The 27,990-nt window shown below is 41.5% G+C and overlaps 3 protein-coding genes across 7 annotated transcripts in view; 2 read left to right on the top strand and 1 right to left on the bottom strand.

Moving 5' to 3' along the window:
* Positions 1 to 4,377, top strand: part of PALS1 (protein associated with LIN7 1, MAGUK p55 family member) — a 53,536-nt gene extending 49,159 nt beyond the window's left edge. For all 4 annotated transcript variants that reach the window (XM_082224993.1, XM_082224995.1, XM_082224994.1 and 1 more), the window contains one exon: positions 1 to 4,377. In XM_082224993.1, coding sequence (XP_082081119.1) covers positions 1 to 177 — 177 coding nt within the window. In that variant the 3' untranslated portion in view covers positions 178 to 4,377.
* Positions 4,378 to 5,711: 1,334 nt separating this feature from the next.
* On the bottom strand, positions 5,712 to 15,894 carry ATP6V1D (ATPase H+ transporting V1 subunit D). Its single transcript, XM_082226872.1, has 9 exons — positions 15,676 to 15,894; positions 12,852 to 12,969; positions 12,576 to 12,655; positions 11,582 to 11,649; positions 10,775 to 10,819; positions 9,752 to 9,855; positions 8,802 to 8,868; positions 8,006 to 8,084; positions 5,712 to 6,385 (listed from the first exon to the last, which is right to left on the bottom strand). The coding sequence occupies exons 1-9, from the start codon at positions 15,714 to 15,716 to the stop codon at positions 6,244 to 6,246; spliced, it is 744 nt and encodes a 247-aa protein (XP_082082998.1). The 5' UTR covers positions 15,717 to 15,894; the 3' UTR covers positions 5,712 to 6,243.
* A 930-nt stretch (positions 15,895 to 16,824) lies between these two features.
* On the top strand, positions 16,825 to 27,990 carry EIF2S1 (eukaryotic translation initiation factor 2 subunit alpha). 2 transcript variants are annotated; one of them, XM_082226620.1, is made up of 8 exons: positions 16,825 to 17,088; positions 17,772 to 18,013; positions 18,252 to 18,331; positions 21,311 to 21,462; positions 23,712 to 23,818; positions 24,759 to 24,856; positions 25,482 to 25,625; positions 27,600 to 27,990. In XM_082226620.1, the coding sequence occupies exons 2-8, from the start codon at positions 17,773 to 17,775 to the stop codon at positions 27,723 to 27,725; spliced, it is 948 nt and encodes a 315-aa protein (XP_082082746.1). In that variant the 5' UTR covers positions 16,825 to 17,088; position 17,772; the 3' UTR covers positions 27,726 to 27,990. The 2 variants fall into 2 exon arrangements, with proteins under 2 accessions (XP_082082746.1, XP_082082745.1); XM_082226619.1 differs by lacking the exon at positions 16,825 to 17,088 and adding an exon at positions 17,436 to 17,623.

The following is a 27,990-nucleotide window of genomic DNA, read 5'->3' as shown; positions in this document are numbered from 1 at the left end:
CCTGATGAACTTCGGGAAATTATAGAGAAAACCCGAGAGATGGAGCAAAATAATGGCCATTACTTCGACACAGCTATTGTGAATTCTGATATTGACAAAGCATACCAAGAATTACTTCGTTTAATTAACAAACTTGATACAGAACCTCAGTGGGTTCCATCCTCCTGGCTACGGTGAAACAGTTACACAAGGAAGAAAAGGACCTTGCCAATAGAAGAATGCTCACCCTGTATATTAGATGATGGATTAACCTCTAGTCCTCTGTGTGCACGGATTAACTGTGTGCTTTAAAAAAATAATACTCATACAGTCTGACACCATTCTACTGTGATTTTGAATGTCTGATCTTTCACTACCTTTTTACCAGACATTGACATTTTGAACAAGCCACTACATTTTTAATCATTTGAAAACACTTTCAAGCAGCTGCTTTAAATTTACCTTTTCTGAGTTTTTTCTCAAGGTAAATATATGTATACAGCCCCTGATCACTATAAAAACTGATTGTTATTTAACGTTTTTAAGTTAATTATGTTGCGGACATGATGGTAGTTTGCAAAAACACCTTTACAGAATATTGGATAAAGGAATATACCTACAAGGGGAATGAAGGAATTAATCTACAAGTACTCTCAAATGTATAAAGGGGCTACTTTGATTTGAAGTTGCCTTCTTGGGCTTCAAATTGTTGTTGAAACATTCCATTATCTAATCGCACTGCAATTTTTGAAGATGTGTACATTGTAAATATTTCAAACTTTTTTGTCTTTAGTTAGTTTGTAAATCAGATTCACAGCTAATTAAATAACAGTAAGTCCTATGGAAGGTTATATATATATATATATATCTGCTGATATTTTAGATGTGGTATTTTATGAATTTTTCCCTCTTTGCTATATCAATTGATTGAGAGCCACGGTTAACACATGGGACTATAGAAGAGTTTAGATGGGAAGCTATATTTTTATGAAAATAGAAATTCTTATATGGATTTTTTTAAAGAATACTTTGCTTCCTTAAAATGTAAATTTGTCTTTTATAACCAAGGAAACAGACTTTGGGATGATGAATATTAGAATATTTTCTTGTATTTTTATACCTAGGCACAAGGTGTCTCATGGCTGTTGATCATGTAGGTAGTTATAAAGTGGAGTTTATAATATTAAGTAACCCAGTTATCATCCTGGATTTAATTGATACTGTTGTAAAACAAAACTAGTGGAAGAATGTGAATGTTACTAAATTAGGAACCTGATGTGTTCTGTTTCTAGAACCAGCATATCCTTATATGCAATTGAAAATACCCATAAAGGTTCAAATATTACAGCTATTGCATTTATGAAACTTCTCTAATTGTAGCTGCCTTTGAAACTGATTAGCTTTGTTGCTTTGTGGCACCCTTAATGTGAATATGAATAGTTTTCTTTGTTCTCAATCATAGCTTTTATTTTTATATACTGTCATACACTGGAACTACTTCAACATGTAGTTGAATATAACCTAATAGTTAAGAATTAGTCTTTCCATGTTCTTTCATATTTTTCTCTGAAGGATTAAACAGAAAATCCAAGCAGGATTGAAACTTTTTTGTGTTCCTAGTTGAACATACAGTATACATTGACATATGGAGAATTGGGGGGAGGGGGGTAATACTATTTAAGAACTGAAATTCCTCTCTTAGTATTATGATCCATTCCCCCACCATGGGAGAAAAGAGAAATCTGGAATCAACCAACAGCTCCCCTCCTCTGCAGAGTATATGCATATGATCTTTAAGCGTCGCACATTTATCAAGAGATTGTAAAATCGCTCAACACTGTGCCTCTATCCAATGAAGCCTTTGGGTAGGAAATAGAAGTGATATGGAATAATCTATGTATCACTGTCAACCTGAAAAATAGTGATTTATCTCAAATTGTCAACTTTGCTTAGAATACAAAGCAGAAAAATGAATGTTGTGTTTCTTCCTTGCTTTGCTTTGATGTGATAGTTGACAACAAAATTCAGAAACTCTGGGCTAGTGCAGATGTAAGGCTTCCCACCCTTTAAGCATGCATAGGGGATCAGGAATGGGCTATGGGATTATTCAGTCCTTTCCCCTTCCTTTTTCTCGCACAAATCCCCTTCCCTCCCTTGTCTTAACTATGCTTTGCTATGTCTACACTACTGTTAAACCATGGTGAAGCTTGATCACTGGCATTCAGAAACAGTATTTGAAGTGGTTTACAAATCCTATCTTACAAGACTTAACAAATGTTCAGGATTGTGCAGAGATGAAGGTTCATGGTTAAGGATGGTAGAATCCGCACACAAAGAGAAGGCTAGGGAGAGCGCACACAGTGCCATGGCCTGCTCCCACTTCTTTAACTATGGTTAAGGAATGGAAAGTGTTTTATCTGCATTGTATAGTCTGTGCATTACCCAGATCTATGTATTTTTTATCCTCTTAAGGGTTATGGTGCTGATGTCCATGAGGTCTAAATTTAATTACTTTTACAGCCATGTGAAATATTTCTATCAGTATCTTAGGTTTAAATGTTAAGAAAATGCTGATGTAATCCATGATGCATTCTAGGACAGTATATGAAATACTGGTTTTGGCATACTATACTGGTTAAGAGTGATGTATTAACAGTAAAATCCCCTTTGCTTCTCCTATCCCCCTTCTGAATTTCTAAGATGATTAAGAAATTAATTGGACATAGTCTTCTAAATGCAGAAATTACTATATATATTAAATGTGCCTGCCACCTGCTGTCCTTTGAGATAAGAGTGGTGGCCTAAAAATCCACACTAAACTCTGGCTAAAGAAATGCAACTGTGGCAAACAATAATTAAGAGGGCTTTCAGAAATCATCCAATATAACTAAATTGATATTTGTCAATTACTCTACTACTGACATTTGGAAAAGGATGTTCCACAATATTGCAATTACAGAAAAATGGGCATATCTGTTTGGATGAGGGAAGAAAATCCTAAACTTTTTCAGAGGATACAATATTGTGTATTATAATGAGCTTTGCAACAAGTGCTGTTCTATTCTAGGCTAGTTAAATAGGGGAAAATATTTGATTAACCAAGTGTAAGATATGCCTTGTAAACAAACCATGACTGTAATGATATTTTTTAAAAATGGAAAGAGAAAGGGTGAAGGGCTGACAAAATAGCTTTTTAAGGTAATACAGTATATCTCTACACAATGCCCAGGTTGAAGCTTGACATCTACGTGCACTCTATTTTGAGCTATTATAAACTTCACATTAATGTAAACATGTAAAATAATATTCCTAACCTTCAAGTATGCTATTGTAAATGTAACCGTGAGGTAATATATTTCACTTCCTAGTGGCTTAGTACTACAGGATACTGTGCCAGGAAATATAGAGGGTTGTATAAAACAGCTGCAGCTTGTGTGCAGACTGTAGTGTTATGGAAAGCAGTACCAAGATTGCTCCAAGTTGCATCCATGCTGCTGTGCTGGCTGCCAGTGCCAGGGGTGGTATGGTGGTACAGCCTACAGCCACTATATGCTAACAAAAGGCAGGGAAACAAAAGCCAGCTCATCTTTGTACTATCCTAAGCCTTATTGGCATTCAGCTTCATCAGTGCAATCTTGTGCATCTAATGTTTTGTATTGAGCTGTCAAGCAGATACTGCCCTTGTAGCTCAGTCAGTGCAGTCACTTATTTGTAGAGTTGGAAGGTGTGTTCCAAAGCCTACTTGGGCATGGTACCTAAGACCCTTTGTGTGCTCCATCTTGGCAGAATATGCTCCCCAGAAGTGCATAGGCACAGCTTCACACACAGTAACTTTTGTTGCAGAGAGTTGGCTGTGTCATTTGGTTCCTAAAGGCAACCTCATAACCAGAATGGCCTATGGAAATGTGTGGGTTCCCAGAGCTTGCAGCCTCCTCTTTAAAAAAAAACAAAAATCTATCTCTGTTCCTACCAGGTTTTTACTCCCCCAATTACACTGAGCTGAGCTCTTGGTTAAGCTCTGTCCTCACTAACGATAAGGTGTATAATCAAAGTATTCTTAGATGCAGCTTGGGGATGGTGAAGAGAGTTTAACCACGTGAGAATTCAGAGAACACAGTTGACTAAAAAAAGACCATGGAGGAGCAAAGTGGTTCCAGGAGCCAGTGTGGTCCCAATACGCCAGAGTGGTCCTGAGATTATTAAAAACAACCCTGCTTTATAAAAGTTTCAGCATATCTTTAACATGGCTTAAAACTTCAGCACAAGTTTGTAACATCATGATGGAAAATAAGGTACTTGACTGAAAAATGAAACTTGAATAAGCATATGTTTAATTGTGGAGGTTTTTCTCTGTCCCTTGGAAAGGAATTAGCATATCTTGCATCATTATTTGCTTACATTATTTGCTTACCAAAAATAAAGGTCACTTATAACTTATATTGCACACAAAGTGTATTCTTTAAATAAATCAGCACCTTATGTGAACTTGGTGCAATGAGTTGGAATTCACAACTCATTTTAAATGCCTTATTATTTAGAATCACCCCTCCCACTTCTGGATGTAGTACTGTTTTTGTTACATGCAGAGCAGAATTAATGAATCTCCAGACCACAAGCCAAACCACCAGAAGTTCCAAGGTGGAACACAAGGCCATTTCTCCCAACCCATGCCTAGTGTCTTATCAAGCTGATGGGGGGGGGGGATTTCAGCCCTGCTGGGTGCTGTTTTGCTATGTTTGAAGGTGAAGAGAAGTATGGTGTACAAGGTAAATTGAAAGTATAACTCCAGTGACTCATTCTTGCTTCAGTAAACCAATACTAATGTTGCCTTACGCTTCTAAAATTGTAGACTTACCAGTTTAACCATTATTACAAGCTTATTTCAAGAGTGGAACTGTTCTAAGTTCCGTTAGGTCACCATTAGTTGTTGTGATAGTGATTTCCTTAACTGTTCACTAAGTGGATCAATTATTTGCTGGTGTGGAACTTCATGAGTAGTCATGTCTGTCTCAAATCATTAGGTGCTTCCAGACACTTGCTAGAATCAAGTTAAAAGTTTGGTTAGATCTTTTGAGGAATCCCTATCCAGGCATCCTTCAGCTGCTGCACTATCTCAAGGAGCTAAACCACATCTACTCCCAAGATTCAGTAAGACTATGAATGCTAAATGCATGCAGCACAGGACACAACCATAGCTGTGTTAGGTAGGCAGCGCTGAGGAAACTATAAACCCCTATGGAGTAGAGGAGGCTGGTGCCACCTATGGCAGCCCATATAAACACACCAGTTGCATAGGGAAATGGTTGCTCCTTTTCTGATAACAGCCCAAGGGCAAAAACACTATGTTCAACTCCTATTCCATTAAGAACAATAGCCTTGTACTGTATAGGATTACTTACCATATGGCTGTTAGGATTCCTGCTCCATGTTTGCAGTCATGGGATTGTTGTCTATCACATGACAGTGTATGTAGGACGATCCTAACATTGGCATGATATTCTAACATGTTTTTCAGCCTGCTTGTTAGGGCCAGCTTTCTGTCAAATTGCAGGACAAGTAAGCATGCACTGAGTAAGGGAGATTTTGACAAGAGGATGCCTTTTTCAGCTGCTTCAGAGTTCAAGTAACTATAGAATAGTTGTTCAGATGCAAAAGAGAAATCCTGTTCACTCAACTAGTTCCCACCTACCTATTTTGGAGATTTAATAAATGTTTTACAAAAATGACACAAGTTTAGACACAGGTTCCTTTACTGATTTTACAGCACAGATGAGTTGGCAAATACAACATAAAATGGAAACCATTCTTTCTTTTAGAAACAAAAAGATACAATGTGATCACACAGATTTTTTTAAAATTGCATTTTGAAGAAAAAAGCCTGTTCATTTAATAAGTTATTACAGTTGCTGTCACTTGTGAACACAAAGCAGGTCAAAACAAGGAACTTTGCTCACAAGAATTTGGCAGTATGTGGGGAAAATGAAGTTAAGTACAGCTGAGAGAACAGCAGAAGCAGAAGTGGCAATACTTCTCTGCCAACTAAATTAAATGGAGATATGTAGAACTGGAAATGTTTCTGCTTCATGCATGTGTTCAATGGACAAACCAGCTATTTTCCACAACAGAAAAAAATCCTGGAATAAATCCAGACTGGATAGCACAGGCTAATACACCAAATGAAGAGCCACAAAAGCATCACAATGTGTCCAGAACTGTATCTCAAACTCACTGTTCTGAGTCCTGCATTGTAACAGATGTCCACAGCTATTCAAAGAGAAGATCCTCATCCTTTTCCTCCGCAAGCAAATTAGCAGGCTCGCGCAGCTGTCCAGCAGCCCTCTGCAACTCTTGCAGTTTTTCATTCTTTTCTTTCAGTATCTTCTTCTTCTCCTGGATCTTCTTTAATCTACAGAGAAAAATAGTGCAAATTATTGTAAAGATGGTGTGCAGATAGAAGGTCATTCCTACATTCCACACCCCACCCCAAAATGTGACACAGCCATTATCGGGATTTTATTTCCAATTTCACAAAGTTTGGGGACAAGCTAGGGCTTCTCATCCCCTGCAATGGCTTGGTGCACTGAGTGCTTTCCCATGCACCAGGAGGAGAGGAAACTCATCTGTGCTGTTATGTGTGGGTGTCGCAGTCCCAGTGTGCCACCCCTTAGATGATAAATTGTTCCATTTGACACACCGCACTTGAAGGCTTTGGTAAACATAAGTTAATATAAATTTGTATTCTATGCCAAAGAGAAATAGTTGACAGTTACAGGCAGGTAGCTGTGTTGGTCTGCCGTAGTCGAAACAAAAGTTTGTTATTGGTATGAGCTTTCGTGTGCATGCACACTTCTTCAGATAAGTGTGCATGCACACGAAAGCTCATACCAATAACATACTTAGCTGGTCTCTAAGGTGCTACTGGAAGGAATTTTTTTTTATTTTGTTTCAAATAGTTGACAGTAATGGGCCATCAATTCAGTGGAACTTAGCTGAAAATTTAAGGGCAAAATGTACCAACATTTGGAGGTGGAGGTGTACTTTTCATTGTAGCTTTGAAAGTTGTTTGCAGCCCTAAACACCTGCTTTCTTTTGGCACAATTATTTAAAAATTGAATTTCTTCCTAGAAAAAGTGAGGTTATTGCTTAGAGCAGGGGTGAGAAAAGGAAGTACCTGGTGTCCTCCAGATCTTTTGGAGTACAACTTCCATTAGTCCCAGCCAACTTGCCTGTGGGTTGATAGGAGATGTAGTCTAAAATATCTGGAGGACATCAGGTTAGCAAGGACTGTTTGGGGGGGGGATCAGTATGAACTAGGTTGCACACTCGTACAGAGTGGAATCCAAGAAGGGGGAGGCCATTTTTGCTAACTCTTCCTCACTGCAGGTTCCCATCCCAATAGACTCTACAGAATTGGGAGACCTTACAAAATGAGGATGAAAACTGGTGGAGTTGCAGGAAAAACGTTGAGTGTGCAAAAATTCCCTCCTCTCTGGTTAACAGAGGCATTTGTGGGCTCAAAAGACTCCATCCCAGGGCAGCTATTTTGATTCCACTCACAGTGCTTAGCAGCGATTCCCAAGATCACAGAGGGCAAAAAAAGTGCAGCTGTGATTCTAGAAAATGGTGTCAGCAGCCACTGGCTATACCCATATGCAACTCAGTTTACATTTTTATTTCTCCACATAATTCTGTTCCTGAGGATACGCAAAAGGAAGTGTTCAGGAGAAAAAATGCCACCAATATATGTACTTTAAAAAAATATACAAATGTTCTTCATTTAAGGGTTTATAAACCTCTTCCCAACAAGTGTTTTTGAAGTGGTCTACAACAACAATAATCAGCAGAGCCTCCTGCTAAAGCAAACTTTCCTGAAGCAACTCCAAGCTCTGAATAACCAGACTGGCATAATGACTTAGGCTGAAGGTCTTAAGACATATTTTTCTTACCCCGCACTTAACATCTGCACAATACCAACAATATTTTCCAGATTCATAATTTCCTATTTTTGAATGGCCAAGTCACTCACCTGTAAAACTCCTCTCGCTCTCGCTCATCCAACTCAGTTATGATATAAGAGAGTGTACGTTCAATCCTAGGAATTATCACTATAAAAAGAAATTGCTATTAGTAAGTATGATTCTTTAATACAAGGAGGGCAGCCATGCAAAAGTTATTCTGGTGATTGCCATCTATGTTTTTGAACATACATAGATATGTGCATAGTCTGATCTCCTGCCAAGGGGTGCCCAGGTTGTCAACCCCTGAGTTAGATGCATAGTTCGTTGTATGGCACAGTAATTTAAGCACTACACAGGATGGCCAGAGTGTGACAGAGCAAAAGGAAAAAGGCTTCACAGTGATGTGGTGTTCCAGGGGCCACAAACAGTGGTTGTGGGGGGAAAGGGTCATCTTAGGGAGACGGTTCTTCTAGATTCTGACCTCTTCCAAGATAATACTATGAGATGGGGCCTTGGAAAAACCATCCATCAGCACAGCTCTGAATCACATCATGGTATTAGGATGCATATTCGGAAGCTTCATTTACTACCCAATTGATGGTGGGCAGTATTTTTTTTGGTTATGCTCTCCATTTGGACCTGGTTCAAATGAGACCCTAAGCCAAATGGACTGAGGAGGAGCAAAGCAGCTGCAATCTGAGAGTCCACATATTGCTCGCCCTGTTATGCAAACCAGCTCATTCACCATAGTTAGAACACACTGATGTTTTGGACTACAACTCCCATCATCCCCAACAGTTGTAGTCCAAAACATCTGGAAGGTATCAGGCTGAGCAAGGCTAACTTAAGTTAACTTTGACTCACCATGCTCAATAGCATTCACGCGCCTATTGGTTATCTTGATGGCTTCATCTAGTGTAACAAACGAAGTCTATAGAAAGGGAAAAGAATGAGCAGAAAATTAGATATTTGTGTGAAAAAAGCATGATGCACTAGCTCTTTGTACCTCAACCCTGAGCAGAGACATGTCAGCAAATATATGGGACTTTTATTGCTAAGAAAGATAAATTGATCTGGCATCATGCAGGCTTGGTCACTCACTTGGTATTTCACATGCAAGTTCCCCTAAATAGAGTCTTTATTGACAGCTCAGTCTTCCAAACTTACTAGCAGTTTGTGTTTTGCACCAGTCCAGTATTAGGGGATGGCAAAATAGAAACAGGCTGCCCGCACTCCCAGTGCTGATTTACCCACATTCTAGTGTTAATTTGTAAGGTGGAAAGCGGGGGGTGTTGCTAGTTCTTGCACAGGAAACTATACCCAATATACTGTTAGTGGCGAAGGGGTTATTGTACAATGTGTACATCCACATTGTGAGCATCACAAAGTGAGCACACAAAGTTCTACCAGCTGATAATTCAGATTCAGCAACTCAACAAAAAGACCCAGTTGTGTGCTCCTTTCAAAGAAGTTGAGAGAATAGCACAAACTTAGTGCAACAAGGTGGGATTCTGTGCAACTGTCAGCTCATCAGTGTTTTGGAAGCCAAGTCCAAAGGCTGCAATCTAATTTTGCCTTAAACGAAAGTCATATAGCTACACCTACCCCAAAACCACTCCCTGGCCACCACCATGCACCCCGACTTCAGGTCAGAGCACAATATGCAGTTCCTCTTGTCCTCAAAGTATATCTTAGAAACAACTACGGATGATCAATTAGAAAAGAAAGCAGATACTTTAAAAAGACCTCACAAAGAATTATTATATATACAGCCATACCAGAGGTCCTTTTAATAGTTTTCTTTCTCCACCTACCTGCAGAGAGGCCAATTCCACAAGGAGTTCTACTGCTTTGGCATAGTTCCTTTTCAGTTTGGCCAGCTGCTCTCCACCTCTGGCTAAACCAGTCAGCTCATAACCTGAAAGAATTCACCCAGAACATTTAGCAGCAACAAAAAATCAACCACCAAACAGAAAACTAAACCATCAGAATATTTACTATGGGGTGGAGGATGGTTCCAAGCATGAGACAGCTGCAAAGCCACTCATCTCAGCTTCCACTTCTAATATGAAAAATGCAAATAGTTGTAAAGGAATATATCTGATGGTGTCAGGAGGACACTTGCAGAATGGGTTTCCACCAGTGTGATAGAATTTCCCCTTCCTCTCCAATCCCTGTACCCTCAAAGTCTGATCCAGAGGGTTGGAGAACCCTCCAGAACAAATATAGGAGTGGGGTGGAGGTAGGACTGCAAAAGGAAGGGGAAGCCCCATTGCACAAGTGATATTGCCCAAAGAATGCAATCATGACGCTACGAAAGTAAATAGCATGAGTTTCCATAACTTCCCAAAGCTCAGGATTGCATTTTAAAAGACACCACACCCTGTGGTCTTTCACATGTTAACCTCTCCTCTAAAAGCAACCCATAGTTTTTTTAAAAATTGAGGGCTAGTCCCAGACTACTAGCGGAAGTCGGTGTAAGGGCTCCTGCTAGTTTAAAGGGATTCTCCCCCCCCCCCGCAAAAAAAAAAAAATCTGCCATGGAAGGCAGGGAGAACCCTCAGAACAGCACACAGGGGCAAAGAGGGGGGATCGTTTCATCAGGTAAGCAGAAATACTTGCACTTGACAGAATGATCAGAAAAGTGCAATGTTAAATTCTCCCCTAAACATTTACAGAGAAGCTGTAAATAGTCCACATAACCATTGCTATTATATTATACTACAGGCCAGTTACAGAAGACACAGTTTTCAAGGGTCTCAAACATGGCATATTAAAGCTAAGATCACATCAAAACCTCTTGAGGTAAGGAAAAGAAAAGAAAAATCACTTCTTACTGTCTCCTCCTTCTTGGTAATGTTCAAAAACCGGCAGGGTCACACCTGTAAAAGATACACAGCAGTTTGTGCAATTAATGAATTCCACTTCCTAATTTCTATTGTGGCTTCCATCTTGTCCTCATAACGCTCATGACCACACCCTTTGGGACCTAAAGCCAATTTGATTCTGGTTTATAGGGAGCACTTAAATCACAGTTTCCAAGTTCAGATGTCATGAGAAATGATGGCATAAATGAAGCAGAACACATCCTCTGAAGCTCAGTTTATAAAATGAGCCACATTTTAATAAAAACACTGACAGACTGAAGTGTGCCCAGAGCAGGGCCAGCAGTAGTGTGAAAAGTCAGGAAACCTATGAGCAACAGCTGAAAGAGCTGGGTATATTTAAGCTTAAGAAAAAGTATTTAAGGGGAGACATGACAGGCTTCAAATATATGAAGGGCTGTCACAGAATATAGAACAGTTATTATCTATTGCTCCAAATCTAGAACAAACAAGTGAAAATGGCGGAGAAGCAGATTTTGGATAAACTTTAGAAGCTTCCTCCTGCTTCAACAGTATCACAGACAGCCTTGGGAAGTGGTGGGCTCTCCAGTGCTGGAGGCATTTAAAGAGTGGCTGGATAGCAATCTATCAGATTCTGCATTGAACAGGAATTGGACCTCGATAACCTTCAAAGTCCACTCCAACTATTTGATTCTACTATAAGCCGCACTAATCAATGTGGTAGTTTCTCCGTGACTTAAATAATTAAATAAATAGAATTTAAAATAATTGTAACATGCGTAACATAAAGATACACACCTGCTACATTGTCTTTCTTAGCTCTGATCTTGACCTGAGCTTTGTTCACATTCTGAATCACAGTTGTACTGCAGAAACAAATATGTATCAGTACGTATTCAACGGATTTGAGGAAGCAATTGCCAGTATATTTTCTTAGTTTTCATGAAGTATGTTTAATGCGAACACAGCAGCATACATAGAAATGTAAAACCTGGTCCTAGCACCTGCTGCACAATTCCATGTATGTTTTCTCAGAGCAAGTCTCACTTGTGAGGCTTAATCCCAGGACAGTGTATACATAACACAACATCATGGTATCCTATAAAGCAGAAAAGTACTAGAGGTTCTGTTTTCCCCCCAAATACAGTACTAAGCTGAATTAAAGGTTCCAGCTCTTGAGCCAATAAAAATGCACTGCTGTTTTTCTTATTCATAAATGTAATAACAGAAATATTTTATGCCTGTGAAATGGGACGTTGCATTTTAAAACATTCCTACAATTTATTCCTAAAACGTTTCTGAAATCATGATTAGTGAACTGCCATTTTTATAATGTTCAAAGCAGTGACCACAGCAAACCATGCTGATCAGTCTTCAAAACATGCTCTGATGCGCTGTGGGCAATGCAGTGGTAATTTGTTTTAAAGAGTAATCGATGACTGCTACTGGAACACAAAGTCACAGAAACTCAAGGAGTCATTTGTCAACTAGAAGAAGCTAAAATATGAAGGTAGGTAGTAATATTTAGAACACTGTGGAGTCTATCACAACTTTAGCGTTATTTCCTGCCCTCATATTTTTCTTCTGCTCGTTTATCTTTGCAGATACTCTGGAAATATATTTAATTTCCTATGGGCTTTGCTTTCTACCTTTTCCTCTTAAAGGATCTGCTGCAGAATTTTCATTTTCCTCCCAATCTCCCCCATAAACAGAAAGGAATGGTTCACCTCTTGAGGAAGGCCAAATGTCTCACACAGAAGTTCCCTCAACTACACCCATTTGTGAGGTTTACCTGAAGTCTCCAGCTGTGAACTTTGCCTCAGCAAGAGAAAAGGCTGCTTCTCTCATCACCTCACCCATCAACATCTTTGTCTGCAAACACAACCCAAAAAAAGGACATTTTCTGAAACCAATATACAGGTTACAGTTGAGAGTTAAGTCTGGAATGGGCCTGTTTTGTTCTTGTTTTAAAAAGAACAAAACTCATTCCTGCTATTATAATGGTTCGTACTTTGGAAATTCTTTAGCTTTATTTCACAGGTAAATTCAGTACATTAAAACACCCTACCTCAATAATTTTTTTAAGAATCTGCCGGAATCTCATAGTCAGAGCATCAGATTTCTTCTTCAAAAGGTTGCGGCCTGTCTGGGCTCCTTTCAAACGGGCCTTCATGATGGTCTGAGCCCTGTCAAATTCAGAAAAGTGATAAATACTTTTGATCTTGTCACTGGAGATGATCTGGGAGAAAGAGAAGATTGTTCCTGAAAAGGCACATTCCTAAAAACAAGAGGAAATTTTATTTGGCTCACATAACTTGAACATACACTTACAACACATGTCTGACAGTCTAATCCTATGCTTGTTTACTCTGTAATAATACCTACTGTGCACTGAAGGGTACATCATAAAAGAGGTTTAAAGAATCTCTCAAGGCAAATCTTTAAAAAATGTAGTATAAACACCAACAACTGGGGAACACTGGCCTACGAGTGTCCAATTGGAGAACAGCCTTTACCAAAGGTGTCATGGACTTTGAAGATGCTCAAACTCAGGACGAAAGGGAGAAACAAGCTAAGAGGAAGGCATGCTTGGCAAACTCTCACCACGATCAACTCCTGCCCGGAAACCTATGTCTCCACTGTAGAAGGACTTGTGGATCCAGAACTGGCCTCCACAGTCACTTATGGACTCACTGTTAAGACTGTGTTCATGGAAGACAATCTTACTTGGCTATGAGTGATTGCCGAAGGAGGAGAAGGAGAAGAAATAAGCTTATAACCTTTAGGCTGCAATTCTAAACACGTTTGCATCCCCATACCAAATAAACAAAGAAGACAAACTCCAGATTTATGGGGAGGCTGCTATGGAAGTGCTGACAAGAGAACTTTAGAATTCGTTCACTCTGCCAAAAGAAGATCAGCAACCTTTGTGTCCGAATTTTCACTTTTAGAAATATCGAAACCATATCATAAGCTAAGTTCCTTACTGGAAACTCAATAATTTGTTTTGCATTATGACCTGTCTCTTCTACCATTCAACACAAACCAAATCACATCACATACTACTTTTCTCAATATGAAGTTCCAGGTTAGAAAAGGGAGCTACCTGGTAATGTATGAACAGCAGCATGGACAGAGGCAATCCTATGACAAATGGTGGATATTTGAAAACTGGCACATAATGAGACAACCACTGCAGGCCCTTGCCTCACTTTTATAATTGTAGCAAGAAGCAATAACATTGGCTTCACCTAACGGCTAGACACAACTTGCTTTCTACATGCTTGCAATTTTCTCAAAGAATAGTAGCAAGCAGCTGCCACACAGTAAACAACGGTCTGTGCTCATTCTATGGATTTGCCTGAATTCAATGGTTTTTGCCTGTTCAGTAATTGCTGTGTCCACCCATGATTCCCATTATCTCCAAGGAAAAGTAATTGGAAACATAACAACAAACTAATTTTGGGCAGTACTAGAAATATTGAATAAGGAGATTTCATGGCAATTCCTTAGAGAGTTTATAATATGTCTCCCAGGAACCGCCTAAGCTGGAAAACAACTTAAGGAAGAGAACTGGAGCTTCTTTAAATGAAGGGAAGGTCTGGTGTCCGTATTCCTGCACTGACTGGCTTGCACCACTGCCTCTCTATGTCAGACTAACTCATTTACTAGTTGGAACAAGATTCAGCAAAACTGTGTGTGGATACTAAACATACCTCTGTTTACTATCAAGAATGTCATGCCAGATTCAGCAAACATACTGGAAATATGGCTGATCTATGTAAGGAGCAGGAATCTATACTCATAATAAAAACTCTGCATATGATTGTACTGCAAGGGTGAAATTTAATGCATACCTGCCTAGAGAAAATTCCACTGAAATCAGTGGGACTTCCAAGTTAACACAAAAGTATGGAAATGTGTGAAAATGAGAAACTGCCAAGCTAGGCACTAGAAGTACAATTAATTTTATGGCACTTAAAAGAAACAGAAGACTTACAGCCTTCAAAATATGAGTGCTCATAAGGAAACTCAGTTCTCCCTCTCAAAATTCAGTTTGAAAGCTGAACACAGTTGTTTGTTATTAAGAAGTTTCTATTTTGAAATTACTAAGGTTGCAATCTTGTGTACTAGAATAAGCTTTCTACTTTTGAGCATCATTTTGAGGCTTCACTTTCCTCTCCCCCCCCCCTTATTTTAGTACTGCCCCTTCCTATCATCTTCTGACTAGTAAAAAGTGTCTGTTATACAAACATATTATTAATAATAGGAGACATTTCAAGCATTGCATAGTCAGATAAAATGACAACCTTGTTCCATAATTGTCAAAGACATCTGACCATATGACAAAGCATTTGCCATTTTGACCTGGAAACAACTCACATTTCACTTCCCCATTTTTTAAGCCTACAAGCCTGACTTGTCTGAATGGGGGGGGGGGGGAGACACTTACATGACAGGTAACATCACCTTTTTATTCCAACGCATTCCTCCCACAACCCCTTGTAAATTTAACCAACGCCAATCAATACATTGGTGATAGTTATGGGATTCGAAACAGAATTTGACGAGTATCAAATTCTGCACCCCAAAGCGCTCTCCAAATTCAACGCGAATTGAAGCAATCCAAAATAGCTACCATTCTATTGGGCTCTTAAGGCCGCTGAAAACGGATCGCACCCTTCCATTGCGAATTACAAGGGTGAGAAAATGCACCCGCGTGACGGCGGCTAAAGGGTGTTGTGGCTGATCCGTGGCAGCTTGAATTTGAGAGCTCAACACCACCACCCCCAGCGCACAGTGTCCGGCTGTGGGGCCGCAGGGAAGGAACTGACCGCCCCCCCCCCCCGCCGCCCAAGGGAGGCCCCGAAAGGACCAGGAAGGCCACTCACATCCGCGAAGGGAAAACCTCGATCCTGTCTTTGCCTGACATCTTGCCCGGGGTGGTGGTCGGAGATTGCTCGCGAGACGCCGCTGGCTCCTTCGCTTCCTTCTCTCAGCTGGGCTCCCGCTCCTGTCACGTGACTCCTCTTGGTTACCAAGGGCACCGCGGCCTCTAGTTCCGCTTCCAACCACGAAGCCCCGCCCCCCACGCTGCCCGTCACCGAGGAGGCACCGCCTCCTCGGCTCGTCTGGGCGCGTAGCCCGGCGGGCACCGCGTCAAAAGGCATAGAGCCAGAATCCTAGACAGGAAAGCTTTGGCAAAAACTCTATGGTCCAAAGCCCTGACTTCCGAGATAAGTGCAACTGCGGAGGACCCGCCGACTGTACGTCGCAGAGAAACGGATCCAACAGAAGTGGAAATCCGCCACATGCTCCAATTCCCCATTGTGGCGCTGCTCCATCCCTTGGATTTTTAATGATACAATCCATTTATCCTTTGCCTTTGTTGTTGTACGTTAGGCTCACACAGGCGGTCCAAATTCCTTATTTATTTATTTATTTATTTATTTGGTATCCTGGGGCAGAAGAGAGAGAGAGCTGTGCGGAGACCTCCACGAGCGGAGCTTAACCGTGGCTGCACAGTGTGCACATCAGCCGCTGCGATATCAGCAGTAACAGGAGTTGCTGCAGTTTCACAACCGGATCTTATTTCGTGCGCAAAATTTCGATTCCCCCCTCCCCCGCTTTTAAGTATTTTTTTTTAAAGGCACTGGACACAAGCCAAGATCCATTAAAACAAAAGTACAACTTAAACCCATTAAAGCAACAGTATAAAAGCAAAAGATTCAGAGGATTCAAATAAAACAGGGTCCAATATTACGGGTCAGCAGGGAGAGCTTGAGTAAAATGAGATTTATTTGCTTTCTTTTAAGTTTTGAAATATTTAAATACGCAGCACCCTTGCATGCGATTTCTTTTTTTGGCGGCGGGGGGCGGGTTGGAAAGCCAAACGAACCTCAGCTCCACCTCTATGGTAAATGTACAAGTCTGACTGCAACCTGAGAAATGCTTGTATTCGGCCTCGTCTTCCCAATACTAATAGCCGCTGTGACCATTCTACCCTTTTCTATCTCTGTGCAGAGAAGGAATTCCGCTGCGGGCGGAAGGCGCTAATAAGGCTTGGCGGTCGTGTCGCGCGAGCCTTTCCTTCCCGCCCTCCCGTCTATCAGGGCAACCAAAGACTTATGGGGGCAGCTGGGTAGAAATGCTTCCGGCTACTTTTCCCGAAAATGCTTCCGGAAGAGGCGGGATGGCGGCTGCGCATTTCGAGGCGGGGTACACGCTGTGACCAGAGGCGGATACGAGCAGTCGGCCGAGACCCCAGCCCGGAGCGCAGAGAGCGCGGCCTGTGGAAGAGACAGGTGAGCAAGCGGGAGGAGGGCCGGCCGCTCCGGGGCGGCCTACGAGCGGGAGGAGGGCCGCTCTGTGACCGACGCCCGGCCGCGGCGAGCGAGGGGGTGGGTGGGTGTCCTCCGCCATGCGGGATACTCGCGGGGCGCGCCCGGCAGGCCGAGGCGGAGTCTCCCCATCCCGTTCCTTGGCTGCCGCGCGAGGGGACCGCGGGGCCTCTTCCGACGTGAGGCATCGGCTTCCCGGCCGCGCTTCTCTTGGGACACAGGCCTCCCTCGGTGAGGTGCGGGTTATGTCACAAAAGGACACCCGTCCCCCCCCCCCCGCCGCCGCGACGCCTCTCCTTAAGTTGCGCTTTGTCACACAGCCCCCACGTTTGGTGTTTCGGGGGGAGAGCTAGTCAATAACCGTCCGCAGGGGAACTGGACGGAGAAAAACGAGAGGCTTTCATAGCGATGTAGTTGTTGCGGCGACCATAATGTCGGCCCAGAACACAGAGAGTGACAAGGAGGTTTCTAAGCAGCGTTCTGCAAACATGCGTGTCTGGTATGTTTTCCTTTTTTCTGCCAGTTGCAGGAAAATGGGAAATTTTTCCAGTACCAGAACAGTCTAAATAGATGTTACTGTTCGCCATATCATGATTCGGTTTGGGCTGTTACAAATTAATAAATTGTCTCTCGATATGATTTTGCAGGATGCCTGGACTAAGTTGTAGGTTTTACCAGCATAAATTTCCAGAAGTTGAAGATGTGGTCATGGTCAACGTCCGCTCCATTGCAGAAATGGGAGCATATGTTAGCCTACTGGAATATAACAATATCGAGGGCATGATTCTGCTCAGTGAGTTGTCCAGAAGACGTATCCGTTCTATAAACAAACTCATTCGAATTGGAAGAAATGAATGTGTTGTTGTCATAAGGGTGGATAAAGAGAAAGGTAAGTTAAAATTCTAGAGTGTTATTTCAAATTTTGAGTATGCAGTCTAATGCATTCTGTCATAGCCTACCTGTAGCTGGCTTCTATATAGAAAAGTAAAGTGGGTTTGTAAAACTTTTCTTCCTGAAACAAGAAGTGTTTTCTGCTGCCTTTAAGTAGATAAAAGTGGCATTTTTATGAGTTTAGAAGTTGTGTTGAATCCTCACTGTTTTGAGATATTTCATTTTGTATTAATTAGGTTATATTGACTTGTCAAAGAGAAGAGTCTCTCCAGAAGAGGCAATAAAATGTGAAGACAAATTCACCAAATCAAAAACAGTAAGTTGCCATATTATTGGTTATTCTAGTACTTTGCAGAATGGAGTGGGTGTGAATTCTACTGGTAACCTTATGTTTGAAAAAATATACCTTGAGTTATTTTGCTTCATGATGCAGGTGGGGAACCTGTGGCCCTCCAGATGTTGGAGTGCAGCTCTCATCATCCCTAGTCATTGACCATGCAGATGAGCAGTTAGGAATCTGTCATCTGGAGCAAGGGTAGCCAGTGTATATCCTCCAGATGTTGCTGAACTCCCATCAGCCGCAGCTAGTATTGCCAGGGGTGATGGGAGTTGTAGTCAGCTATACTGTGTGGGCATCATGTTGCCAACCCAGATCTGCAGGGTCACAGGTTCCCCACCCCTGCAATGACCGTTTATGCAATAGTGTTAATAATTGTTTAGAGTGTTTAGGACTTGCAATAACTTTTCTAAGCCTGATTTAAATGAACAAGAGCATTGAGAAGAAATGTGATATATATTGTTCTGTATTACTGAAAACACCTCTGAATTTACCTGCACAAAAGTGATTTTGTGTTGTCTGTTTCATCCTAGTTATTTATAAAAATTATATACCATTGTATCATAAAAATATACCAAATATACCACAGCAGTTTACAATATAAAAATATAAAACCTGACAGTGACATCAGAAAAAGTTAAAAACATATTAAAAGCAAAAAGAAATTGAAAACCAACATCCATACACCATTGTGGGGGATGTACTCTTAATTGTCTTCATAGGTCTGGAGGAATAGATAAGCTCTCAGCAGGCATTTAGAAGTTGGCCAGAAGGTGCCTGCTGAATCTCCATTGGTAAGACATTCCACTGGACCGATGCTAAGGCTCGGTTTCTCATTCTTGTCAGACACCAGGCGAAAGCATTTCTCTATTACCAGGCTGTTGGTTGATTAATCATTCCATGGGCTTTTAAATGTGTTTGTGGGAGGGGAGGTATTGACTTGCTTTATTATTATGTTTTCTGTGTTCTCATTTTGTGTTTTTATGTTGTGAACTGCCCTGTGAAATTCGGATGAAGAGCGGTATACAAAATTAATAAATAATAATAATCTAGAACAGGTAACTTGCCAATTTCCTGAATACAGTGGTGCCTCGCAAGACGAAATTAATCCGTTCCGCGAGTCTCTTCGTCTAGCGGTTTTTTCATCTTGCGAAGCAACCCTATTAGCAGTTTAGCAGCTATTAAAGGCTTAGCGGATTAGCGGCTTAGAAAAGGGGGGGAGCGGAAAAAAATCGGAATACTCGCAAGACGTTTTCGTCTTGCAAAGCAAGCCCATAGGGAAAATCGTCTTGCGAAGCAGCTCAAAAATGGAAAACCCTTTCGTCTAGCGGGTTTTCCGTCTTGCGGGGCACCACTGTATGGGAGTCACCCACCCAAAGAGCCTCCATCTTCTTAGGATTTAAACAGAGTTTATTGACTCTCATCCAGTCCACCACTGCATCCAGACACTAGTCCAAAATGTCACAGCCTCTCCTGATTCAGATGTTAATGGAGAAAAAGAACTGCATGTCATCAACATTCTGGTGACACCTCAATCCAGAATTTGATATATAAAGAAATAGAAGGGAGAGCCATAAACTTGATGTGTTGATTTGCACGAACAACACTGATATTTGTTGGACACATTTGTTTTTAAATAGCATGCAAATGCAAGTTGCAGTTCAATGTGCAATATACAGCATGACTATAAAAGCAAGAGAGTACTGGCTCCATTTCAGAATTTGATGAAGAATATTAAAGAAGCTGGCAAAATTTCAGTGTAGTGTGATAATTTGGTGCAGCCTTATAGTTGTTAGGTGAGTGTGGTAGCATGTTCTTCTGTGCAACCTTTTCCTACTGTTGAATGGTTTCTGCACCAAGATGAGCATTTGTAAGTGGTTTTGCACTTGAGTCTCAGTTGGATCTCCCACATCTGCAGTTTGCATTGCCCAAAGGTTTTAAATTGATCCTTGTGGGACAGTGCCAGTAGCAAGGATGGAGGATCCTAATCCAAATTGGGGTGGAACAAAGGGCAAAAGAGGGAGAAATGTAAGCTTCTTCACTTAGGCAGGAAGAACCAGCTGCACTAATATAAGATGGGAGACACCTGGCTTGCTGGTAGTCCAGGTGAAAAGGATTTGGGGGGTCTTAGTAGACCACAAGCTTAGCATGAGTCAACAGTGTGATGCAGCTAAAAAAAACTAACACTGTTCTAGGCTGTATCAACAGAGGTAGAATGTCCAGATCAAGGGAAGTAATAGTACTTTGTCCAAGCTGGAACATGTGCAGAGGAGGGCAACCAAGATGACCAAGGGTCCTGAAACCAAGCCTTATGAGGAATGGTTGAGGACGTTGGGTATGTTTAGACTGGAAAAGAGATAATACAGCCATCTTCAGATATCTAAAGGGCTGTCACATGAAAGATGGAGCAAGCTTGTTTACTCCTACTCCAGAGGGTAGGACACAAACCAATGGATTCAAGTTACAAGAAAGGAGATTCTGACTAAACATCAGGAAGATCTTTGTGACAGTAAGACCTGTTTGACAGTAGAACACGTTCCCTTTTGGACTCTACTTCTGTGGAGGTTTTTAAGCAATGGTTTGATACTCACCTGTCATGTATGCTTTAACTGAGATTCCTACATTGTAAAGGGTTGGACTAGATGACCCTCGGGGTACCTTCCAACTCTACAATACTATGATTCCTCCTTGGCCATGGTTAGCGGCTATGTAGAGCTAAAAGAACTGGGGCGGAGCAAAGTGGCTTGTGTTCTCCTTACTGGGGGCCAGCATCTTTGTGTTAAGCCATGGTTTGACTTAGTGTTAGGTGCGAAGGTGGCCAGTGTTTCTTTCAGAAGAGGTATCTTAATGTGCAAAATGCACAAGCAATTGTCACCCTTTTGTATTTTTTCATATGCATTATTCTCCACATTGGAAGTAATTGTATGCATTTTTGAACATTTTCCTTGTTGTATGTAGGTTTACAGCATCCTTCGCCATGTTGCTGAGGTTTTGGAATACACAAAGGATGAACAGCTGGAGAGCCTGTTCCAGAGAACTGCTTGGGTATTTGATGACAAGTATAAAAGGCCTGGATATGGTGCATATGATGCTTTCAAGCATGCAGTTTCGTAAGTACACTACTTTTTCAGCTTGTATTGCCCCTGATCACAAACATTTCAGTGGGTTTAGTTTGTTATAAAATGTCATATACAACGAACCTTATTTGCCTGACTGATCACCAAATGTCAGTTCAGATACAGCTACTTTTGGTAATGTTTAGATTTTAATGAGGTTTAAGGGGAAATAAGAGGGACGCGGGTGACGCTATGGGTTAAACCACAGAGCCTAGGGCTTGCTGATCAGAAGGTCGGTGGTTCGAATCCCCACGACAGGGTGAGCTCCCGTTGCTCAGTCCCTGCTCCTGCCAAACTAGCAGTTTGAAAGCACGTCAAAGTGCAAGTAGATAAATAGGTACCGCTCTGGCGGGAAGGTAAATGGTGCTTCCGTGCACTGCTCTGGTTCGCCAGAAGTGGCGTAGTCATGCTGGCCACATGACCTAGAAGCTGTATGCCGGCTCCCTCAGCCAATAAAGCAAAATGAGCGCCGCAACCCCAGAGTTGGTCACAACTGGACCTAATGGGCAGGGGTCCCTTTACCTTAAGGGAAAATAAGTATTAAAGACTACAGAATAACCTCCAGGACTACCTTTCTGTATTCATTTCTTGTTCATGCTTATTGCTATTGATGGAATGTTTCTTCATATTAAAACATGTTCCTGAGAAGGCTTTGCAAGAATCCTTCATTTCACTGATCTATTTGAAATGGATTTGTTTTGTATCAAATTCATGTGGTCACACGAGCCCCTACCTGCAAACTGAATTAAGGCAGTTGAGATACCATAGAGCACTACAAACTTAACAGCCATAGCAGAATGTGCAGATGAAGTTAAGACTAATGATGCACAAGGCCTGCTTCTATGAGATTAGTATGTTTAAATAGCAAGTAGTTTACTTAGGAATAGGTTTGTGTTAGATTTTAACTGCTTAGATAAGTGATAGCAAGCTGTTATCATATGTATGGAATTATATTTGGAAACATGTATAAAATTCAAAGTGTCTGTTATGGCACAATGAGGTTTTTTTGTAAAAATTCTGTTTTTATGGTATCTAACTCCCTGTTAGCCTTAATAAAATGTATACAGGGCATAGTAACAATTGTTGAAGATGAAATTGACATAGCTGCAGTGCTTTTTTCTGGGGGACACACAAGGGTACGCATACCCCTAGACATTTTGTGAATCTAAGTTTGGCATCACTGAGGGGCAGTATTTCAATTTGAGTAGGAAAATGAGAGTACCCCTAAATGTTATTTTAGAAAAAAAGCACTGCATAGCTCAGATGTATTTAATATGTTCGGTAATTCTCTGAAATAAAGAACATAGTAAAGGTAAAGGTACCCCTGCCCGTACGGGCCAGTCTTGACAGACTCTGGGGTTGTGCGCCCATCTCACTCAAGAGGCCGGGGGCCAGCGCTGTCCGGAGACACTTCCGGGTCACGTGGCCAGTGTGACATCGCTGCTCTGGCGAGCCAGCGCAGCACACGGAACGCCGTTTACCTTCCCGCTGGTAAGCGGTACCTATTTATCTACTTGCACCCGGGGGTGCTTTCGAACTGCTAGGTTGGCAGGCGCTGGGACCGAGCAGCGGGAGCGCACCCCGCCGCGGGGATTCGAACCGCCGACCTTTCGATCGGCAAGTCCTAGGCGCTGAGGCTTTTACCCACAGCGCCACCCGCGTCCCTAAAGAACATAGTACTTTTCTATAATAAATTAAATATAAAATATAACTAGTTACGGTATACTACATTAGAGTCAGAGAACAAAGATTACAAGATAGTTGTTTCACTGAAAAATGTACTAATGTACTAGAATAATAAGTGCATGTACACAGTGATACCCTTATTAAGAATATTATAAAATACAATTTTTAAAGGGTGTAACAGTTTAAATTTATGTTGACAAAACAATTGTTATAAAGTAGTAATTTGGGGTTTTTTTATAAAAAAAATTCTCTTGAGAATGTAGACATACTTTTTGTTTACAATATTTAAAGTTATATTAAAAAGTTACATTTTGTAATAATGCTTGGACAGTATTGTATTGTAAATTGTGCTTACAAATAAATGATGGCTTGAATGATTTAGGCCAGTACCTATTTCTTAACCATAGGCAGGAAAAAGACTGGAGAACATGTTCACGCAAATCCCTCCTGCTTTCCATTATCAGTGTTGAGAAATGCCTCAGTGTTGGTCCTTTCTCTCCTGTTAAAATGCATTTTAAGGAATGCTGGCAGGCTTACATTTTTGGGTTTTTTACTAGGGATCCTGCAATCCTTGATGGACTAGATCTGACAGAAGATGAGAAGCGTGTGCTAATTGATAATATCAATAGGCGCCTGACACCACAAGCAGTCAAAATTCGAGCAGGTAAGTCCCCAGAACAGAATTGATTAAAGAAACGAGGCTTGTTAATTTAGACTGAGCTCCTCATTGCAGTCTTATGGAAGAATATCCTACATGGATGAATAAAGATATGCTTGGTGAGTTTACTCTGACAACAAGTTTTCTGCACATATGTTGTACAAAATGTTGTGAATGAGATCACACAAATAAGCTGTTTGACTGGATTCCTGTAAAACTACCTGAAGCTTGTCATTCCTTGCCTTTAGAGTTTATAGTTGTGAGTTACTTGAGCAATCTAACTAGTCATTTAACTTTTCATGTTTTAAAATTAGGACTTCCCTAAAGCTTCTTGAAGGAATATGACAGTCTCAGAGCTAATTATGCTATTATGCAAGATCAGGCTTGACCGCAGCAATACTAGTTGCATGTTATGAATCACTGGGGAGTGGTTGCAGGATTGTTGAGACTAATCCTGACATGTCTGCTAGCTCATAAACTAGTGCTACACGGAAATTCTGTCTGAAGAATAAAACAAGTTAAAATGGGAAGCACAAGGGCTTTTTTGCATCCCTTTTATGACCATGTTGAACAGTGCAGGAACTAGGACAGAGCCCTGTGGCACCCAGTTTGACATGAAGTCATTCTCATTAGGCTTGGATGTTCAGCCAGCTGTGGAACCATCTAACTGAAGTATTGTCATGACCATAGTTTGCCATCTTGTTAACAAGATTGCTTTGCAAGAGTCTGTATGGACTGTGTGCACAGTGTTCTATTGATCTATTAGACAAGCCATGTCTTAGCAACGAAGTTTCAGTGCACTTGTTCTGATTAGAGATAAATTTATGAGAGGAGTATTAAAATACAGAGGGCTGAATAATAATAGAATAAATGACAGGTTTTAATCTCTTTCTTTGGTAATATTTTATCTGCGTTTTAACGTAATCTGTCATTATGACCCATTTAGATATTGAAGTTGCCTGTTATGGCTATGAGGGTATTGATGCAGTGAAAGAAGCTCTCAGAGCTGGCCTGTGCTGTTCCACAGAAAGCATGCCTATCAAAGTAAGTGACAGCCAAGATGTGTGTTCTGGAAAACTATGAATATGAGAAATTTGCCGCATCCTGCATCAGCTGTGACATTGGATGATACCTGCTTGTGGGTTTTAACACACACATCCATGATAGACCTCATGTAAATTGTGTGTGTGATGGAGAAGGGTGGTGAGGTGAGAGAAATCCTCTCGGAATAGTCCACTTGAGAGGAAATCTAGTTATGACTTTGGGAATGTCCCCATTTTACTGGGGGTATTATGTTACAGACAACTCCCGATTTGTGCAGGGGTTGTATTCTGGATCGTCACTTGCGACAGCAGGGCGCATGTAAGCTCGCCCTGTTACGCCCTCTTCCGTGTCTGACAACAGCGCGCATGTACCTTGAACACATGCAAAATAGCTGTTGCCTGTATTTATTTCACATTGTTGCATTTTTACTATGAACCGTTTTCTGTTACTGGGGCGAAAATCGTTGCAAGAGAAAACAAGACATAGTTATGTCCTCTTTTGCTCATTACTCATTACTGTAATATCAAAGTAGCATTTTCCACACATCCTGGAAATCCCGTTTTTCTCTGTGATGGTACAATATTTTTTCCAGACTTGTAGGCTTGTTTTTTGCACACTTTTGTAGATTAATCTGATAGCTCCTCCTCGATATGTGATGACCACAACAACACTGGAGAGGACTGAAGGCCTTTCTGTCCTTAGCCAAGCCATGGCTGTTATCAAAGAAAAGATTGAAGAGAAAAGGGGAGTCTTCAATGTGCAGATGGAAGTAAGTATACTGCAGTCTCTTCTCCTAATCAGTGTTGGTTGCTAACCTGAAGACCAGCTTCCTGCTCCTTCAAATTTTAGGGATTGTGGACCCCAACTTTGGAGAAAGAAAGATACTCCCATCCAATCCACTATCTTGTGTTTATTTCACTTGTCACTTTTCACAAAAAAATCCTCCAAATGGCTTATAGACTTTAACTAAAATACAACATTAGAACTAGAATAATGATTCAAAACAAAATGTACATTTTAAAACCAGAAAAGCAATACATTAAAAGCGACCAAACACTAATTATAACTTAACAACAAATACTCCACAGTAGTTCAGGAATTGGTGACTTCAAGAGTAGATTACTACAGTGCACTCTGTGTGGCTTGCCTTGCCCTTGATCCAGTTTGTGCAGAATGCTGCTTCATAGTTATGGACAGGAGTGAGACCCTTTCAGCATATAGCACCCCAGAGATCTGCACCGGTTGCCATATCAGGCCAAGGTCAAGGTGTGTTGTGGTAGCTTGAGCTTCCAAAGAATTTACTTGTCCATTATTTTTAGTACTTGGACCATATTGTTAATATCCTTATACCGTATCTGAATACCATCTTTTTGTGTACCCTGTACTTCGGTGCTGAGGGGAGGTGTCTTTCTTTAGGGACTCTTATTTAACCTTGGTCAGCCATACATTAGTCAGAACACTACAGCACCCTTCTCTCCCATCTTTCCACTTTCCTTCCCTTGCCCTGAAAAGTGGCTTACATGGGTCTGTAAGGACTGGGGAATAGTTCGCAAAGAAAGGTTATGTGAAGGTAAAGTCACCGGCTCTGCAGCTGACAGGTTTTCAGGTTGCTCATTTTGTCCAGCAGGGGGTAGGGTGCACTTTCTTCACCGCAGTTGCTTTGTTCCTAACTTTAGCATAGCAGCAGAAGCTGACATCTTAATAGAAAATATGCTAAAGGATTATTAAACACTAGCCATATTTTCAGCACACAATTGATACTGATCCTTCCATTTATTAGAAATGTCACTTCTTCTTATCTCAAGTAGAAAGATACAGTGGTACCTCGGGTTAAGAACTTAATTTGTTCTGAAGGTCAGTTCTTAACTTGAAACTGTTCTTAACCTGAAGCACCACTTTAGCTAATGGGGCCTCCCGCTGCTGCCACGCCACCGCCACGCAATTTCTGTTCCAATCCTGTAGCAAAGTTCCTAACCTGAGGTACTATTTCTGGGTTAGCGGAGAGTCTGTAACCAGAAGCGTCTTTAACCTGAAGCGTCTGTAAGCTGAGGTACCACTGTACTGGAAACTGTATATGTAGAATACCTACGAGTAAATTCTGCTTGTCTTCTGCAAACATTGAAACCACACAACTGGCTGCTATTGGGAATTCAGCCCAAACGCTGATTCCAGGGGAAACTATACTCTCAGAGCACAATGCTCCATCGCAGGTATGATTTGGATTTAAAGTAGAGCACTTTTATGTCTTGTGAGAACACTCCACTTACCGTATTTTTCGCCCCATAAGACGCACTTTTTCCCCTCCAAAAATGAAGGGGAAATCGGGGTGCGTCTTATCGGGCGAATGCCTGCAAGCCTCGCGCGCCCGGCAGGAGGTCCCACCGGGTGCGCGAGGCTTGGGACAGCAGCCTGTCGCCCGAAGCACGGGGAGCCCTCTGGAGGGCTTCCCCTGCTTCGGGCGAGTGTCAGCAAGCCTCGCGCTCCCGGCAGGAGGTCCCACCGGGTGCGCGAGGCTTGGGGCGGCAGCCTGTCGCCCGAAGCACGGGGAGCCCTCCGGAGGGCTCCCCCTGCTTCGGGCGAGTGTCTGCAAGCCTCGCGCACCCGGCAGGAGGTCCCTTTGGGCAAGTAAGCTGCATTCACTCTAGTTGTGTGAAGCCTTTTTGATGCAAGTACATCTGTTTAACTGGTTTCTGGGTCACACTGAAAGATAACTTAAATGTTGATCATATTTGTGACATTTCAGCCCAAGGTGGTTACTGACACTGATGAGACTGAGCTTGCAAGACAGCTGGAAAGATTGGAGCGTGAGAATGCTGAAGTGGATGGAGATGATGATGCCGAGGAGATGGAAGCAAAAACTGAAGACTAAATTGCATGGGATTAAAGAAAAGGGTTGCAGTTATACAAACAAACACCAGCCAGTGACAACACCTTTGAGTGATAAGGTGTCTTGATATTGAAAACTCCACAAGAAAAGACTTTAATATTTTCGAATTTTGATGAGACCAAATTTTGAAGAGACAAGAAACCATCTGCTATCTGCTTCAAAAGTGCTGCTTAACTTCCTCAAAGGGAAGATGCTTCTCTCTGAAGATGTAATTCCCTTCCCCACAATAAACCAGGCATTGTCTAAA

Source organism: Podarcis vaucheri, assembly GCF_965113315.1.
Source record: "Podarcis vaucheri genome assembly, chromosome: 1".
Classification (NCBI taxonomy): domain Eukaryota; kingdom Metazoa; phylum Chordata; class Lepidosauria; order Squamata; family Lacertidae; genus Podarcis; species Podarcis vaucheri.
Note: the sequence above shows the minus strand (reverse complement) of the source record. Positions and strands in the feature narration are given on the sequence as shown.